Source organism: Chrysochloris asiatica, unplaced genomic scaffold (assembly GCF_000296735.1).
Source record: "Chrysochloris asiatica unplaced genomic scaffold, ChrAsi1.0 scaffold00020, whole genome shotgun sequence".
Classification (NCBI taxonomy): domain Eukaryota; kingdom Metazoa; phylum Chordata; class Mammalia; order Afrosoricida; family Chrysochloridae; genus Chrysochloris; species Chrysochloris asiatica.
In genome coordinates this window covers 16,858,266-16,878,296 of record NW_006408538.1, presented here as the reverse complement: position 1 = coordinate 16,878,296, position 20,031 = coordinate 16,858,266, and the positions used below count along the sequence as shown (strand labels likewise).

General features: G+C 37.7%; 1 protein-coding gene across 3 annotated transcripts in view; it reads left to right on the top strand.

Annotated features, from left to right (window-relative positions):
* MICU1 (mitochondrial calcium uptake 1) overlaps positions 1-20,031 on the top strand; it is a 184,461-nt gene that overhangs the window by 43,657 nt on the left and 120,773 nt on the right. The window contains exons 5-6 of one of the 3 annotated variants that reach the window (XM_006835875.1): positions 14,979-14,984; positions 16,067-16,181. In XM_006835875.1, coding sequence (XP_006835938.1) covers positions 14,979-14,984; positions 16,067-16,181 — 121 coding nt within the window. Of the gene's footprint in view, positions 1-5,475; positions 5,488-14,978; positions 14,985-16,066; positions 16,182-20,031 lie in introns of all 3 variants that reach the window. The other 2 variants (XM_006835877.1, XM_006835876.1) reach the window with 2 other exon arrangements.

Below are 20,031 nucleotides of genomic sequence, written 5' to 3'. Positions count from 1 at the left end.
TAATTTTAGAAATCAAAGAAACTAGGCACACAGAAGTTAGATAAGTAACCTGAGATCATAGTTAGAAAGAAATCGAGCCAGTATTCCAAACTGACTTCCCACTATTGACCACTCTTCTCTACCGCCTTTTATATATCTAAGGTATTTGCATCTGTAACCTATTTTTAAATTGAAAAAATTTTAGGTGTTTTATTGTGAATTATGTGATAGTTTGTTATGCCCAGAATTCAGGGTCCCCAAAGACCACCCAGGAGCCGTGTACCAATGCAAATACATAAGGGTAGTTTATTCAAGCTCGAGCCAGGTCTCTAACCTTATCCAACGCATCAGAATAGGGAAAGAGCCTCGAACTTATTGTCTGCAGGGTTTTTATAGAGTTTTCAAACAGCTCAGGTTTCTCAGCTTTACAATCTTTGGATTGGTTAACAATTGGCAAACTATGAGATGTTACAGTTTAATTGGTCAGGACTGGTGGTCTTTGTTCTTAGGCTAGGGTAAAGGAAAACATCTGGCATCTGGCCTTGGGTCCTGTCTATTCTTTATCTAGTTCCCGCTGTTGCTAGGGGTGAAAGGATATTCTAAGGCAGCATGAGCTGATTTAGCACGTTTCTGGAACAGGAGGACATGTTCAGGCTAATGTACAGAATGGAGATTGACCTTGTCTCTGGAGGGGACTAAAAACTGAGGCCTTGTCTATTTAAAATGCTTTTCTGAGCCTGACTAGAGTTTAGTCAAGCAGTTTCTAGGTAGGCAAAATCAGGTAAAATCAGTTAGGTCCTTACAGTTTACATGGGAGAACATTAGCTTTACATTCATCCTATAGTATATCATTTCATTGCCATGGTTACAAACCCCTCCATGCATCATCAACCAACCAAAGGGTATACCCTGCAAGCCTGCCCCCCCCTCCCCCCCAGTCATCAGCACACAGTCCCTCTCCCTCTCTGTGTCTACAGTCCCCAGCTGCTCCATCTCTCCATGTCATCATCTCTGCTTCCATCTCTGGCATCACTGCTTCTCTGGGTAGGGCCTCCTCACTCTGCTTTTCTCCCTTGATGGTCCCAGGAACCTTCGCTCCTGGACTGCAAAGTCAACCACTCCCCTCCTTTTGTTACAAAACATCTACAAATTGAAATTTCTTTAGTCAGATAGTTCTTTTATTTTACTACCTTACTTAATATATATTTGCTCAGAGTAAGAGTTACTGAAGTCATTGAAGGAAGTCATTTTTTGCTGTTTTGATGAAATAAGATTTGTTGTTGTTGTTGTTAGGTGCCCTCAAGTTGGTTCTAACTTATAGCAGCCCTGTGAATACAGGAAAAATACAACCCAGAACTGCACCATCCTAACAGTCCTTGCTGTTTGAACCCATGTTGTAGCCACTTTGTCAGTCCATTTCATTGAGGGACTTCAATGAAAAAAAGGTGCCAATCTTTAGGGACTGGTCCTTCTTGATAGCATGTCCAAAATATATGAGAGTCTCACCATCCTTTCTTATTAGAAGCACTGAAGCTGTACTTCTTCCAAGACATTTATTCATTCTTCTGGGACTCCATGGTGCATTCAGTATTCTTCACCAACACTATAATGCAAATACATCAACACTTTTTCAGTCTTCTTTATTCATTGTCCAACTTCCACATGCATATGAATGAGATGATTTAAAATCCCATGGCTTGCTTCAGACATACCTTAGTTCTCAAAGTGAAATCTTTCCTTTTTAAGACTTTAAGGAGATCTTTTGCATCAGATTTTCCTAATGCAGTATTTCATTTGGTTTCTTAACTGCTGCTAACATGGGCATTGATTGTGGATACAAGTACAGTGGATTACTTAACAACTTCAATCTTTTCTCCGTTGGTTGTGAGGATTTTTGTCATCTTTGTATTGAAGTGTAATTCATACTAAAGGCTAGTCTTCGGTCTTCCTTAGTTAAGTGCTTCAAGTCCTCTTCACTTGTAGCAAGTAACGTTATGCCATCTACAGGTTATTAATGGATTTTCCTCCAATCTTGATGCCATGTTCTTTTTCATATAGTCCATGCTCCACATACAGATTGAGTAAGTATGATTGTTGTTGTTAAGTGTCATCGAGTTGGTTCTGACTCATAGCGACCCTGTATAATTTCTGAGGAACAGCTGACAGATTTGAATAGCTTGACCTGTGTTTCAAACCAACCTTATAGTTCAGTGTGGCATTAGGACTGCGAATAAATCTGGTAGGAATCCATAATAACTTGGAAAACCACATATTTCATTTTAAAGAAGGAAAATAAGATGTATACAAATGTTAATACCTGAAGTTAGAAACTAGAATATCATTTGCATTATTATTTTATTCATCATTTTCTCATATACCGTGAGCACCAACTGACGTTTGTTTGTTTTTTGTTTGTTTGTTTGTTTTATTAAATGTTTTTATTTTGGATTGAGTGAAAGTTTACAGGGCACATCATCAGCTTCACATTTAACCATTCATATAGCTTGTTTCATCTGACGTTTGTTTTTAAAAGTGCATATCTTTCTCTTTTTTAAAATGAAGCCTTCCAGATGAGCGGTGTTACGTGTATTTGAAAATTTGGATCTTTGCTGATCAGAATGGATCAGTAGAGAGAAAATAATTTTTTAAGAAAATAATATTGTAAGCTAAACAGTTTATTTACTCTACCTTCTGAATTATTCATCAGAACTGACTCGACAGCACTTAATAACAACAAACAACAGTTATTATTTATAATGAGCCCTGGTGTGGCACTGTAGGATAAACACTGGACTGACTGGTCAACAGTTCAAACCTACCAGCTGCTCTCAGAAACCCCATATGGGATAACTCTGAGTGGAACCCACTTGACACCATACAGGAACAACAACAACAAATTCATTATAGTCTTACGCTAGTTCCTGGGTGATGCAAACAGTTAACTCATTCGTTGCTAACCCAAAGGTTCCAGTCCATCCAGAGGGACCTCGGGGAAAAGGCCTGTTGATCTGTTACTGAAAAATCAGCGATTGAAACCCTTGGTAGCATAGCTCTCCTCTGACGTTCATGTGGTTGCCATGAGTTGGTGGCAGCTGGTGAGCAGCTAGTTTCACATGGGCAAACATTTAGAATAGAATTAAATTACCAAAGTGAGCTCAGTTCCTGATTCAACAGTTCAGGAATTCATTGACACCTGCTGAAAATTTCCATTTTTATTTTTAGCCACAGATATTTTCATCTTCCATCTTTCTCACCCAAAGTCCTTTAAATGGTTTTCAAAACATAGTCTCACCCATTGCTCTTCTTTCTCATTAGAATCTTACTTATTCTTTACATAGCGTGGTGGTGGTGGTTGTAAGTACAGTGTAGTCGGTTCCAACTCATAGTAACCGTGTGTAGGGTTTCTGAGGAGTGACTGGTAAATTTGAACTGCCATTCTTTCAATTTGCAGTCCAGTGCTTATCCTACAGCAGCTCACAAGGCATTGTAGTTGTTGTTGTTAAGTGCCATTAATTTGGTTCCGACTCAAAGCGACCCGGTATAGGGTTTCCAAGAAGCAGCTGGTGGGTTTAAACTGTCAGCCAGTCCAGTGCTTATCCTATAGTGCCACACCAGGAATCCACACAGCATAGCCCTAAGAAAATCTGGTCTCTGGCATTTGCTCTATGAAATGTTTTCTAAAAGGATTTCCATTTTGAGCAGCTAGCTGTATGTAAATGGCTAGTGGATATTATATAAAGTGTGCTGAACCACATCCGACAGTGTGGCAAAATGATAATAATAGGTGAAACGGCTCAAGAGGAGGGCTATCGATGGAAACTCTCTTCCCAATTTTTCTGTAATCCTAACATTGCCCAACAAAATAAAGGCTATTAACAGAGAGAGAGGGAGAGCGTGTGTGCGTGCCAGCCCAGCACACTGCCTCCCTCTCAGTTTTCATCACTCTCTCCAAGTCAAAGCATATACCATCTTGTGGATTGCTACACTTCTTCATGCACAGTACAGCAAGCAGAATGACGAGTGTGGACTTTGGACACAGACAAAACCTATGTTCCGCTAGGTTCTGCTCCATTCTTAACCTCTGAGTGTCAACTACCTTCTCTGTAAAATTGAAACAGTAGATAAAGTATCTGGCTGTGCAAATTGTAGCTCTTGTGCATGACTTTAAGTTGCTTCACTCAATTTATGAAAGGAGTTTGCTGCTCTCGTATATAGTGTCTTAGCTCCAGGTTTATGTGAAGTACTGCAGAAGAGCCTACCTTCTGCCTAATTACTCTCTCTGTGGTTGATTCTGTCCTTCCCAGGTCAGTCAGCTGTAAAAATCTCTGCGTTTGTTTTCTCTCTAAATAAGCAATTGGCCTGGGTTAATTAGCTAGTCCATTGACTTAAGAGAGACTTCTGGTATGATTTCTCGTATTCCAATGGTCTGGTATTCATAGAGATTTGCCTTTACATACCCCTTTGCTGTAATAGCCTGTGGACCTCTGTCACATTAATTCTAGCCCTTGTTGTTGTTGTTGTTGTTAAGTGCCGTTGAGTCAGTGCCGACCCATAGCGACCCTGTACAGGGTTTCCGAGGCTGTAAATCTTTACGGGAGCAGAACGCCTCATCTTTCTCCCGCAAAGCAGCTGGTAGTTTCGAACTGCTGACCTTAAGGTTCACAGCCCGATTCGTAACCACGACGCTACTAGAGCTTTGGTAAATTGCTAATAACATATATTTTTCAATGAAGAATTTTCCCTACGCTACTAGGCATTGTTTGAGAAAGATGGTGAGTTCAACTTTTATTTTACAGCCAATGAAGTTTATTTGTTCTTTAAAAAACAAACAAACTTCAACCCATTTGAAATTTGGAACTATTTTGGAGTAGTAGCCTGCTAAATTATCTAACCTAGATTCCCTCATCAAATGTCAGCCTCCACATGGCTGACTTTTTACTACTAATGTGGATAGCATTTCTTGTAGTGCACTGGGATTTGGAAAAACGTATTTTCACACAGCCATTCTGAACTTTTCTTTAGAGTAAGTCCTAGTGTTCTGAACTCATCCAAGTTCACTTGCCTGTGTGTTCATATTTTTTAACTTCATAGCAATAGTTTGCCATGAAGTTAAAATATATACTCATGAAAAAAAACAGACATCTTAATAAGAAAGCTTAGAGAAATGTTTTAACTACCTAAGAGGGAAAAAATTAAATGTTTGCTTTTTCTTTTAAGACACAATAATTTCATGTATATTCTTTCTGTAAAAATAAGTTTTCTACAACTATGTTTTATTTGGTGGTTATTAGGAACAGAGTTTTCTTTTGAATGCAGCTTGCAGGTAATATATAAAACATTTCTTTGTATACTGCCTTTTGTATTTCCAGATGCCTGGTGATTTTATTACAGGGGTTAATTTGGTCTTTATATGCTACATGATATGTGTATTTGATTCAGGGATTTTTGTTCATATAATCAATGTCAGTTTGTTTTTTTTTCTCATCTTCTGATCAGGATTTCTGGCAGGTATTGACTCAGCAGCATGTGCTTTCAATTAATTAGTGCTCCCAAATCCAGAGTCATGCTTCAGGGACAAAGGTTCGGTGCATGCTCGTGTCCTTCGCCTGCTCCCTTCAGAGTAATTCACTTCAGTCACTTTAAACTAGTGTACCTAATCTTCAGTATGGCAGTTCAGACAACATACGTGACCTTGAGAACACAGAAACCCAGCTTAATTTGAAAGGAAGTTTTCAACACTAGGAGTTACACTAAAGATTGAGAAACTTTGTTTTAAACCACCGTATCCTATAAGTTAGTCAAGTTGTTTAAATAGTTTTATTTGAGGCACCATGTTTCTAGTTAAACTATAAACTGGTAATGACAGCAATAACAGTAACTTCAAATAAAAACGGAATCTTTAGGTGTGTTTTGCTTTTTTTTTTTAAAATCATACATAATAAATAAAGACAAGCAGTTGCTAAGGTATACTTTGCTCAATAAAATGACTTAAGGGGAAGCAGATGGAGCATTTAGAAAGACTCCACTACTTTGCTTTTTGGAGCTAATCAGCGACTTTCACTGGAAAAAGCAAGCATACTGATGAAGAAAACTGAAAAAGAATCTAAGTTGTAGGTTGGCAAAGGAGAATTTCAGGGACACTCTTAAAAAGTACTATTAAAATTGATCTTTGAAAGTTCCAATGTTTTCATTGTAGTCTATAAATTATTAACATTTATTAATTTTTAAAAATTACTCTTGCATTTCTGATGGCTAGCAGTCTTAAAGTTATAAATTAAATTGAATTAAAAACATTTTGTGGTTCAAAATAATATAATTAATAAAAATAACAAGGTGTTCTTTTTAACAGTATATTTTATGTTATGCTTCTTTGCTTTTAAAATAGGATGTATTTTTAGTAGTCTCCAGACAAATGAGTTTACAAGAGGGAGGAAATCCGAGATTTCCTTGGCATGCATATGACTAAGTACAACTATCCTGTTGTTAGTCTAACAGATTCTCTTCCTGGATGTCTTCTGAAAAAAAGCAACAACAAATACTTAATTGAAAAATTATGGCAAAATAAAAGAACAATGGATAATCTCATTATCTATGTTTCTAATCATGGAGATTCTGTTTCTAGCATCCCGTCTTGAAGGGTGCTAAGGAGAATGAATCAGATTAGATGTTAACATCTGTGATTGGCTACGGCTGCTTCTAATTCTCTAGTTAGGGTGGGACAATTTTTGAGAGGCAGCTAAAAATCTCATTCTCCTGCCTTGCATCAGGTAGTTCCCCTTACTAAAAAGTGAGGAGTAAAGAAGAGGTAGGAATAATAAATGCTTGGAATTCTTTGGTTCCTGCAGCTTTGAGTAGTCAACTGCCATTGTTGACAAAGAGTGTCATTCTTCTTCTATACACTTTCACGATTGAAGGTAGTATCCAATGTTGAGCAAAAAGTCAAAATCAAGTTAACTGTCTTAAGAATACCTTGTGAGAATAAGCGTCTTTTTATATTAAAAATAACAATTTTTTAATAATAGATATGGGAGAATTAGCTATTTTGAATTCTGTAAATATTAGTCATTTTCATGATTCTTATATGAATCCTTTAAACTTCCAGAGCCAATGAGCAGTTGTAGAAGAGACTTATTTTGCTTATTCCCTTGAAGGAATTTGTCCTTTGCATGCCAAGTTCCTATTGCCTGTGGAAAGTCTGGAATCATTTTGTTTTCCTGGTAGTATAGAGTGCTTTATTTCAGATGCAGCTTATGAATGGTGTGAAATACTCATATTGCTGTGAGGAGTATCCCTAATATCTCTTTCCAGTCTCTGAGTTCCACCCCTGCTAAAGACTGTTGATTGAATTCATTTGATGATTCACATTTGAAAAAAGAACTAGCCAGGCACTCCAAAGGAGATTATAGTTTCCTTGACTGTCCTAAACATTCAGACTCACATTATGACGTCTGTAAATATATTTTCATATTAGATCCTGTTATGTATGAAATTGGGGCCAAATGAGCCCATTTGCTTTATCATTGTTGATTTGAAGGCATAGACATGATTAATCATTACATTTCAACACCTTTATGTTTAGCTTTTTCATTATGAAGCAAGATTTGAAATTCACTTTCAGATCTGAGCTCTGAAATCTTCCAGACAGATTTCCTTTTTTATATTATTTTAACAAGAGCATTAACATGATGTAAGGTCACACAAGTAAGTTTTTAATGACCGTTACTCAAAATAATTGGTTTCTCCTTTTATTCTGGTTAAATAAACAGGTTCTCAGCTTAGCCTAAACATCTCTTGATGACCTTTGATTGTGGAGAAGGTGTGAGGATAGTTCTTGCCTTGCGTGTTTGTTTGGGGCATGGTGTATTTTCAGATGTCTTATTCTAAATCAAAAACTAAATCAATTACAGATTAGGCTAGCATCTGTTCATTAATAAAACTATAATAAATAATTATATTCTTGATGCTTATTTTGAAAATTAGTAAAATATACATTTGAATGAGTCAATCCATTGAGAAAATTATATGCACCTCCGTCCTTAGCTTGTTTGCTGTTAGGTGCCTTCGAGTCAGTACCGACTCATAGTAACCCTGAGCACAAGGGAACAAAACACTGCCCAGTCCTACACCAACCTCACAATCGTTACTCCCATTTTAGCTCATCACTGCTGCCACTGTACCAATCCATCTCATTGGGGGGGTTCTCCCTCTTTTTCTCCAAGCCTCTGTTTTACCAAACATGACATCCTTCTCCAGGGACTGGTCTCTCCTGGCAGTATGTCCAAAGTATGAGAGATGAAGTCTGGTCATCCTGGCTTCCAAGGGAGCATTCTGGCTGCACTTCTTCCAACACAGATTGGTTTGTTCATTAGCTTGGGCCTTCCTAAGCTAAGGTCAATAGCTTAGACCTTTTTATTCAATTTCAGTTTAACTTAATTGATACAAGCTAAGCCCAAGATTAATATTTTACAATAGTTTTGCTGTAAAATTTTTCAGTTTTTAGAAACTGCAAATAATATAGATACCCAATATGTTCTTCTGCATTTGGTACAAAGAAACATACAGTGTTTACTAGTATGGTCTCTGGAATCAGACATAGATAGTCTGGTGTGCTGTTAAATGCATTTTTACCTTGAGCTGTTTATTTAATTTCTATAAACATCAGTTTTTTCATCTATAAAATGCAGATAACAACATAGCCAACCTCACAGATTTGTAATGAGGACTGAAAGAGATAATGCAAATCCAAGTGCGAAAAACCACAGTGCCTGATTAGAATATCCAAGCTATGCTTTTTAAATTCTGGATATCTCTTTAATGATAGGTAGTGGTCAAGGAATGCCTCCAGATGTGTGGTTTCAAGACTCATTTTAAAGTCCTTCATCTGAACGTGGTAGTTCCTAGAACAGTATAAATCAAGGGTGTGAACAATGATCTTCAAAAACAGATGATGAGTTAAGTTTTGTTCTTCTGATGCATCTTTTCTTGTACTATTTTTTTCCAAATGCAAGATGAAACTGCTACATTGGCATTTCTCAAAACTTTTGTACGTGAGGTTGTTTTCACATTAAGTGGTAGGGAAGCCTTTTATAACCCATGTGATTCCAAGCCAAAAAGCTGAGCTTAGGACAGTTTTTTTCAGCATTAATCTGTTTGAGTGACCAAAGCACAAAATTAAATTCTTAAAGTTTAGGTAATGGTAAAACATAAACTCTGTTCATCCAGAGCTACTTTCAGCCTCGTATGCAGGAATAATGTAGTAGAAAGTTAATAAGAGTTGAAGATTCCATTCTCACCTTTTATTAGAGTTTTGCTAATACCTCATCAGATACTGGGAACTGAAATAAATCATTTCAATAAAATTGTACCCTTGGAAGTTAATGATATTCCAGTATTTTAAAATTTTTCTGTTATGCTTTTCTGCCATTGGTTTTTTTTTTTGTTGTTTTTAAACATCTTCATTAATATCCATTTTCTGCATAGCCATATAACTAATGAAATAGGAAATCATATGCACTTTAGGAGTTTTGGAATTGTTCCCAGAGCCTAAGAAGGTGGTTAAAATTGGGACTGAAAAGAGAATTGCTTTCTGGCAGAGTGCAGTTCACAGTATCTTAAGCATTCACCTTCCCCACTTTGCTGCACAGTAATTTATGCTCACCTCAGAAGCAATGTTACCTTTGAAAAAGTTGGAAGAAAATCTGAGTCAGGAGAAGGTAACTACTCTAAATTAGAAGCATGACAATTTAATTTTTATGTGACATTTTCCAAAATTCTACCTTTCTGCAATGTCAGGGAGGGGGACCGGGAGGAAGAGCAGCACATTTAAACTGTGCAGCAAGCATTTTGTTTGATTGGGAATAGTGTGATTGCTTAAGATTGGTATCTTCCCAAGGCTTTGGCATCTGTCTCTGCACCAACTGTATAATGAAGTATGGGCATTAATTGCATGGGAAAATTGTGGAATTTTCTCTAACACTCCCCACCCCCTGACTTGACCTCAATCCAAGGTTTAGAAGTACCATTTTTCATTCGAAAATTGCATTTTCAGGAAAAAGCATTTTTAATGATCACCATGAGATTTATTTTAGAAATTCAACCACAAATGGTATGTGAGGGATTTAGATAAACTTTGGTAAGTGTTTCTGTAACAAGTTGTTGTCGATAAGTGCCATCAAGTCACTTCTCTGTATGTGTTTTCTGAGGAGCGGCTATTGAATTTGAGCTACCAACCTTGGGGTTCAAACTGACCTTGAAGTCCAGTGCTTATCCTACAGCACCACACCAAGACTCCATTTCTGCAATATGGAGAAGTGTTAATATTAAAATAATCCAGTAATTTCAATTTCACAAAGGATTAGAATTTAAACAGAAAACTGTGTTCTTTCTCAGATTTGATGTATGCCAGAGAAGATTTAAGGTCCCTAGGTGATAGGCAACTTTCTAATTTTCAGGCCTATTCCATTGACTCTGAAATCTGTCTGATTATAAAAAATAGGCTTTTCCGGTTGCAGTATACTTCAGATTCCTTTTGTCACGGATATCAGTGTTGGAGATAATTTGAGAAAATTTACCCAGTAAGAATGAATGTAGATGGCTAAACAGCTCTTATTCATTGTGATGTATACAGCAACAGAGACCCTTGTAAATTTGTCAAATGCCAATAAAGTGTCATTGTTGTTGTTGTTGTTATGTGCCATGGAGTCGGTTCCAACTCACAGCGACCCTGTACAGGGTTTCCGAGGCTGTAAGTCTTTACGGGAGCAGAAAGCCTCATCTTTCTCCCGTGGAACAGCTGGTAGTTTCGAACTGCTGACCTTGTGGTTCACAGCCCGATTCGTAACCACTACGCTAATAAAGTGTCATATGTGGTAGTTTAAAAAAAAAAAAAAAAGTTTATTTAGAACTTCTTAACTAGAAGAAACAATGTGATTTAACTCTGGAATGTGCTTTTTTTCTCTTTGGATTCCCCCAGATAATAGTAAAAATATTGTCCCCATTTCAGCCAGTCTGTAACTCGTTAAGATTCACTGTGGGAGCACAGTGACACTACTGAGCTTGAGTAACAAATCCCCAACTGAGTCACTTAACACTACAGTCACTGTTTGTTGTGGCTCCTGGTTTTTGTGGGTCAGGAATTACAGAACAATCAGGCTGCATGGCTCTGCCTCAGGCTCACAAACCAGGTGTCAGCCTAGGGCCCAATCACAACTATGGTGGGAGCAGTCGTTTCCAAATGCCTGGTGAGATAGTACAGATTGCTACTGGACCCCGTAGACATCTCTACAGAGCCCTGGTGTGGCGCTGCAGGATTAGCATTGGACTGCTAACTACAAGTCACTGATTCAAACACACCAGACACAGAAACCCTAGACAGGGTCACAATAAGTCAGAAGCAACTCCAGGGCACTTGACAACAATAAAAAAATCTCTCTATTTCCAGAGTATTATTTTCAAATGACAATAGGCTTCCTTCCCATCAAGAGAGTAAAGGTAGACATGAAAATGCCTTTTATGACCTTGCCTTAGAAAGTCACACACCATTGTCATTTAAGCTGTATGCTATGTTGTTGTTGTTAAGTGCCGTGAAGTTGATTCCGACCCATAGCGACCCTGTATAGGGTTTTCAAGGAGCAGTTGGTGAGCTTGAACCACTGACCTTGCAGTTCAAATGACTTTGCAGTCTGATGCATTAGCCCGCAGCGCAACACCAAAACTCAGCAAACTGTACACTGGATCTGTGCATTTAGTTGTTGTTAGGTGCCATTGAGTCTGTACCAACTCGTGGCAACTTTATGTACAACAAAATTAAATGCTGCCCGGCCTCTGTACCATCCTCCTAATATTTGCCATGTTGGACCTCTTGTCACAGCCATTGGGTCAGCCCACTTCATTGGGAGGGGGGAGGGTACTTTTCCTCTTTTTTGCTGACCCTCTACAAGGACCAGTCCTTCCTGATAAGCTATGTAAAGTACATGAGAAGTCTCGCTCTCCTCACTTCTAAGGATCATTCTGGTTGTACTTCCAAGACAGATTATTTTCTTCTGGAAATCCATGGTGTTTTCAGTGCCCTTTCCCAACAACCCAATTAAAAGACATCAGTCCTTCAGTCCCTTATTCATTGTCCAACTTTGGCATGCATATGAGGCAATACCATGACTTGGGTCAAGACGCATCTAGTCCTCAAAGTGATATCTATGCTTTTTAACACTTTTAAGAGATCTTTTGTAGCAGATTTGCCCAGTGTGAAATGTTGTAAGATTTCTTGCATTTTACTGTATGTATATTTGACTTTTAAAAGACTTTAGCAAGTATTGAGCTCCAGTTTTTGTTGTTGTTTTGTTTTGTTTTACCCAATTCTGAAATTACTTTTTGTATATTCTGAACTGGAATCCTAGAGTGGTACTATAGGATAAGCTTCGACCACAAGGTTGGTTTGAACTGTAAGATCAGTGATTCAAATTCAGCAGCTGCTCCTTGAAAACCCTATACAGGGGTGCTGTGAGTCAGGACCGACTCAATGGCACTTAACAACAACAAACCTTGAGCAAATAAATAGAGAGAAACTAGGGTTCTCACTGTTGGAAAAGGGAGTTACAAGTATGTAAAGGGAAAGACTAAATCGTGCCGTATAGTATTATAAAAGGATTCATGAAATTAGTATGAATTTGTAATTTGTCATTGATAAATGACAGTGTTTGTATGTGGGTGTACACACACACACACACACACAACACACATAGCAGTTTGTACACAGAGAGAATCTAGAAATAATGAATGTACGTAACACCCAGATCTTGGTTTCTAAATACCATTATCCATTAAAAACACTTAGGACTAGTTATGGAAAAAGCTGTTCCAAGACTGGGAAAGTACAAGATGAGTCTGAAGCATCTGGTTGTACCAGAAAGATAGAAGCTCCCAAATAATTTTTTTGGTTTTGTTTTTGAGAGCTTCTAATACTAAAAGATGTGCCAGAAAACAACACAAGACATGGGTACCCACTTTAAGGGGTCAGACAAGCCAAAACTAGGGCAGTTTAAGCACATATAATAACAGGTAATAATAACCCGTTAGCGTAGTGGTTACGAGTTGGGCTGCTAACCTCAAGGTCAGCAGTTCAAAACTCTGCAGGAGAAAGGGGCTTTCTGCTCCCATAAAGAGTTATAGCCTCGGAAACCCTACAAAGGGTCGCTATGAGTTGGAACCAACTCCACAGCATTTAACACCACCAACATACTATATAAATTAAGGAGTAATAAATGTGGAAGAAAGGAAAATGTGTTACAATGGAATGACAACCGATAAATTTAGAAGGAATGATATTGTTGGAAAATCAAATCAGTGCTAAAATCGGGTGAAAGCTTAATAAGGAACCTAGTATTTGTGCAGCCCCAAAGTAACTCTTTATGAAATACCGACTAATTGTAAAGGAAAAATAGTGACTTAACAAATGAGAATCAGGTTGATACCCCCTTAGCCAAATAATATTGGGAGAGCCCAGCACCATGTAGTTGTGGTATTATACACTAAGAAATGTGCAGTATCACTTCTATGAAGTATTCCTGCTAAAAATGCACAATTGGAATCTAATCATGTGGAAACATCAACCTAATTTAAATTGAGGGGTATTCCTACAAAATGACTCATCTGTAGTTTTCAAAACTGTCCTAGTTAAGAACAAAGGAAGGCTGTTCCACGTTAGTGAAGACTAAAAGTTAGATGCAGTGGGTAATCATGGGTTCTGAGATCCTGGACTCATAGATCCTGGATGGGGGAAGGGGGATAAACTTTAAAAAGGACATTTTCTGGACAATTGACTATATTTGAATCTGGACTGTGGGTAGATAATGGTTTTGATTAATTTGTATTGTGGTATGTAAGAGAATGTCTTCGTTCTTAGGAAATTTATACCAAAGTATTTAGATGTCAAGGGGCATGATGTCTCCAATTTCAAATCACACAGGGGGACTTGTCTATGACACATACAGTGATAAAGTTAGTGAAGTCATAGGTAAACTCTTGCTGAATCTGGATAAAATATATGTGGGGGTTCTAATACAAATTTTCAACTTTCTAAAAGTTTGAAATTGTAACAAAATGAAAAGTTACCAACAAAATTAGATTAGTCTTTTCATTATCTTCTGAGTACCAGCACAATCCAGGTGATGGATTGTTAGAAAAATAGTGTTTGGGCTGTTTCTTTGGTTTAGCTACGCAGTTCCACTCTCTCCTCAGACTTTAGTCTGCTCCTCAAATTCTGCCTAAAAAAAACCAAACCAGTTGCTGTGGGGTTGACTCCAATTCTGGCTCCCAATATATTATTTTAATTGCCCTAGAAATCTCCTCATAAAACTTTCATAATTATTATGAAGTGCTCAGTTCCTATACACATTTATTGTTCGGACCAATAGTAGGTACGCATTTGGGAGCCTATTCTCATTTTGTTTATTTTGTCCTCAGCATATAGTTTGTTTTTGCAGTATCGTGGATAATGTGTTTGTTTTTTTTTAAATAATCATTGTTTAAAATTTTAAAATAGTCACTTCCCACTGAACAGCTTTACTGCTTTAGATCTTGACCAATAGCAGCTTCTTGTCTGACATTTGTGTTTGACCCCTTGGTAGAAGATTAAGTGGTAAGAGGTCTAACTTTAATTAGAACATATTGAACTATGTCCTCATCTGTGTTGTCAGCGCCAAGAACTAATGTCTAAATGCTGTGAAGCAGAACATGCCTGCTGTCCGCCACAAAGTGAGAAAGCCCTTTCTGAAACAGAATCCACTGTCAAAACCTAGCACTACTTTGTTGGCATTTGGGATTTTTACCTGTCCCATGGCTACTGTCTCATAGGAACAGCAGCTCTCCAGCAGAGGTAGTGTTGAATAGGTTTACTAAGAAAATCATGCAAACAGACTTCATGATGATTTACTTGGTATTTGTGTTTTCAGTCAGTTAACCAGTTTTCTTTCCTTTGTGGTGTATGATGGGATCTTCACTAGACAGAGGTAACCTATTGGATAGCTGTGTACCCAGATGCTGCTGTGTTGGTGCTTGTTGGTTTTCTTTCATGATACTCCTCCTGAAGTTCCGTTTGCAGTGCGGCTGCTGATTCTGTGCTCTTGCATGACATTATTACTTTGATTGCGCTTTGTTGGCTTAGGTCCTTAAGACCTATTTCTTTTTCCTTTTTTGGTACCCAGAATAACTCTGAGCATCTTTGCTTGGTCCAGAAGTGTAAAAACCCGTTCCAAGTCTAACTCTTTGATGGATCCTTTTCAGTTGTTGTTGTTTTTAATCTCTTCATTGTCACCACTCAGTTTATGATTTGGGTAGGAGTCCCGAAGACTAAACAGGGTTTTTTTTAACACCTGGGAGGAGAACAGTTTCTAGACAGGCCACTACTAAAACTGAAAAAGGAACTGGAAAGAGTAAAAGATAAGATTTTAAGAAATCAGTGCACCAAATAGTTGAGATTTAGGCACCTCCACCAAGGTAACAGTAAAATGTAACTCCATTAAATCAGGCCAAATATTGGCATGCATGTCTGTTTTGACTACTCTGCATATGCAAACTAACTGGGGTCATAAAGTGAAAATTAAAATGAATAATTCAGAAATTCATTTTCTGAGCATTTATGGGAGCCTTGGAAATAGTTGCTTACATCTTCATTTCTGATCACTAATAGAATAATTTTCCTTGACAGAACTGATGTCTTTTTAGTTTTTTTAAATTTGTTTCTTTTTTTTTTTCACTAATTTATGTATTTCTATACAAGAAGGCTAGTTGCTTTTAGAACAAAATCAATCCAAGTGGGCTTCTGTGTTTTAAATGGCAGGTCGTAAGATTGAAATTGTTACCCAATTTTTATATTAAGCCAGTGTTGACACAAACAAATATGTTTTGTCCTGTTATTTTCATCATCTTAAAAACTGTATAAAGGATCCATTAATTTGGAATGGCCATTAGAAAAATGCTTATGAGAAACAGCATAAAATGTCAGCTAAATGATGACTCTTCTCCTACAATTTGTTTTCTAATTCACTTTATGTTTTTTGTTATCTTTTGGTGTGACCTGGATATTTAATAGAAAATTTCTCAGGAACGAGAAAAATTTGCTGATGAAGGCAGTATATTTTACACCCTTGGAGAATGTGGGCTCATATCCTTTTCAGACTACATTTTCCTTACAACTGTTCTTTCTAGTAAGTATAAACTTTTCTTTATTCATTTGTGAGGCACATACGGAACTATAAAAAGAGTTCAGTTGATTGGAGGAAGAAGACAAAAGTTGATAGAGCTGATCAGTTATGGATTACATTTATTTTGAACTTTCTGTAATTTACAGTATAGAACCACGTAATAAGGGGAGAAAAAAAGAAAAAGTATAAAGGTAATATTAAAAAGAAATAAATTAAGACTATGAAATTCCATTTGATTGTCTGGAACTGTCTTCTGTCTAGATTAATTGTGTATTGCCTATTCTGATAGCTTATTTTGATTGTGTGGAATATGCCTTTTTTAACCTGGAAGGACTACTTCTGTAGTCTCAACTCAAATTTGACAATTTAGATCACTGATGAGTTTCTGATATTGCTTAAGTGAAACAACTTTGTATGCTACTCTTTTCCTATGTTTTATTTCCCTTTTGTGTGAAATTTTTTTTTTAACCAGGCAGAAAAAGAAAACAAAATGAATGTTCCTCCTTCTCTATGTGATTCTATTAAAATCCTCCTGGATTGAATTCACCAAAGAGTTCAGATTTGTAAGTTTGGAAGAGATAATTCTCAACTGTTTCTCCCTGGGACCTACCAACTGAAAATGACCAGTCCTTCCTCTTTGTTTCCAAGCCAGGTCATCTGTAAGATGAAAATACAGGACCATGTTTTATAAATGACAGACCCAGTTCCTGCCATCACTATGACCACATTTAGCCTTCCCTCTGTGTAAGGAGTGATAGAGAAATGAGGATGTACACTACTGTGCCTTCTCAGCTCTTTGGATGTCAGAGTAAATCCACATGATAGACTAGTACTGTGTTGTTGTTGTTATGTGCCGAGGAGTCGGTTCCAACTCATAGCGACCCTGTACAGGGTTTCCGAAACTAGTACTCTAGCAGCGTAAAAATACATTGATTTATTTCAAAGTTCAAAGCAGTAAGTTACATTTTGTTGTTGTTATTTATATGCCATGGAGTCAGTTCCGACTCATAGCAACCCTGTACAAGGTTTCTGAGGCTACATTTATTATCTTAAATTGTGTATTATTAGACTTAGCTATTATTTTGGTAGGGCATGAGTGGGTGTTTGGTTTGGTTTTTTGTTGTTTTTTTTTGTTTCAGTTCAAATCCTGGCCCTCACAGTACTTAGCTTTATGGTTTGGGACAAGTCACTGCTCTGCTTTGTCTATAGAATGCAGGTGGCAGGCAATAATACCAACTCTGGACAATTAAGGATTATCTGATAGTGTATATGAAGTACCTGCTTCCGTGTTTAGCATTCAGTAGCTATGCAATCTGTCTTGCTTTTATTTATTTTTTTTTTTTAAGGTTTTTATTGTGGATTGAGTGAAAGTTTATAAGGCAGATCATCAGTTTCACATTCAACAAATCATACATCTTGTTTCATTACAATGATTATAATCCCCTCCATGTACCATCAGTTAACAGTATTTCTTTCTATTCACTTTAGCTCTTTTTTTATTTTTTAAACACTTAGGCATATATAATAATTTATACCACCAAAGTACACTTTCTGCAAGTCTGCCTCCTGGCTGCTGTACCTTTGTCCCTCTCTTCCCGTGAATCTAGAGTCCTCAGGTACTCCCTCTCTCTATGTCCCCATCTCTGCCTCCATCTATGATATCTCTGCTTCTCTAGATAAGGTCTCACATTCTGCTTGTGCTCTTCTCCCTTGATGGTCCTAGGGTCCTCTGTTTCTGAACTGTAAGATTAACCATGCCCCCGTTTTTGTTAAAATTGGTTTTATTCTTGATATCCTGTTACCAGTTGCCATTGAGTTGACCACAACTCACGGTGACCCCATGTGTGAATGCATTCATACATTTACTCTGGTGGATAGTAGGGTCCTTCCTAATCAAAAACCAGCCAGAGCAGTGCACAGGGCATCAATCAGTCAGATGATGTGGGACTCTCTTACAGATGTTTTCTTTCAAAGTTAATGGAATCAATGATAGCCAGGAAATCGCTATCATTTTGAAGAGAAGAAAAGGAACACAGACATTCAGGATAACCATTTTGGCAGAAATGTTTACAATAAGTTGTGTCATGAATTTCTTAACTCTTCTATAACCATACAGACATACACTCTTATTCAGATAATGAATAATGATAACATAGGAGCTCTGGTAGCGTAGTGGTTACGAATCGGGCTGTGAGCCACAAGGTCAGCAGTTCGAAATTGCCAGCTGTTCCGCGGGAGAAAGGTGAGGCTTTCTGCGCCTGTAAAGATTTCCAGCCTCGGAAACCCTGTACAGGGTCGCTATGAGTCGGAACCGACTCGACGGCACTTAACAACAACAACAGAGAGACCTTCACACACTCACACAAACACACTTAAACAAACTTCCTAAAATTTTTCTTTGCCATTTATCACTATTTAATGTTCTACATAGCTTATTTCTTTATCTTGCAGATTTCCTTGTTGTTGTTGTTAAGTGCCATAGAGTCTGTTCCGACCCCTAGTGACCCTGTATAGTGTTTCCGAGGAGCAGCTGTTGAGTCTGAACCACCAGCCTTGCGGTCCAGCACATTCTCGTGCGGCGCTACACCAGGACTTGATAACAAGCACATTTTGTTTCAAGTCATTGATAACAATCCTTACATTGTAGCACCATTTATCAATTTTCTTAGGATTTTTTTTTAAATATGGAAAATTCATCTATGCAAATGAATGAAAAGGCTAGTAAGAAAAACTGGTTTCCTTATGGATACAGAGTTATGAAGTCTTCAAAATACAGTCACATCTTATTTTCATTATTAGACACAATTTGCTTCTTTAGTTTCTGTTCTCCCCTTGATCTTGTTCAGCCTCACAACTAGTCCCAAGCAATTGTTTCCTAAGAATTTACTAGTATTGTCACAGGCATCCTCACTGAGCCCTTTACTGCTGCTGCTGCATCAATCCATCTCACTGGGGATCTTCCCTTGTTTAGTTGATCCTCCAATTTACCAAGTGTAATGTCCTTCTCCAGTGACTGGTCCTTCCTCATAAAATGCGGGAAGTATGAGAGATGAAGTCTTCAAGGAGCTTCCTTCCCATCAAGGAACGTTCTGACTATTCCTCTTCCAACACAGACCTCCTTGCTCTTCTGGCAGTCCATGGTACTTTCAGTATTCTTCTCCAACACCATTACTCAAATTCATCTGTTCTTCTACTGCGGTCTTCCCTATACATTGTCCAACTTTCACATGGATTTGAGGCAGTTGCAAATACCATTGCTTGGGTCAAGTGCATCTTAGTTCTCAAACTGATATCTTTGCCCTTGGACACTTAAAACAGGTCTTGTATAATAGATACAACCGAAAGGAGAAGCCCATGCTGCACTGAAGGAATGGGTGAAAAGGCTCCAGGAATGGATTCAGTACCAACTGAAATCTTTTAACAAACTTATGTAGCACTAGAAGCACTCACTGATGTATGCTACCTGTTCAGCTGACTGGAAGAGATCCATATTTGTGCCCATTCCAAAGAAAGATGACCCAGCAGAATGCAGAAATCATCTAGCAATATCATTAATATCATGTGCAAATAAAATTTTGTTGAAAATAATTTTAAAATGGCTGCAACAATACATCAACCTGGAGCTGTCAGAAATTCAAACTGGATTCAGAAGAGGATGTAGAACTAGGGTATCATTCCTGACATCAGATGGATCTTGACTGGAAGCAGAGAATACCATAAAGTTGTCTACGTGTGCTTTATTAACTTTGCGAAGGCTTTAAACTGTGTGGATCATGACAAGCTGTGGATAACAACATATTAAAGAATGGGTTTTCCAATGTAAATCAACTGTCTAGGGATATTAGTCTTGCTC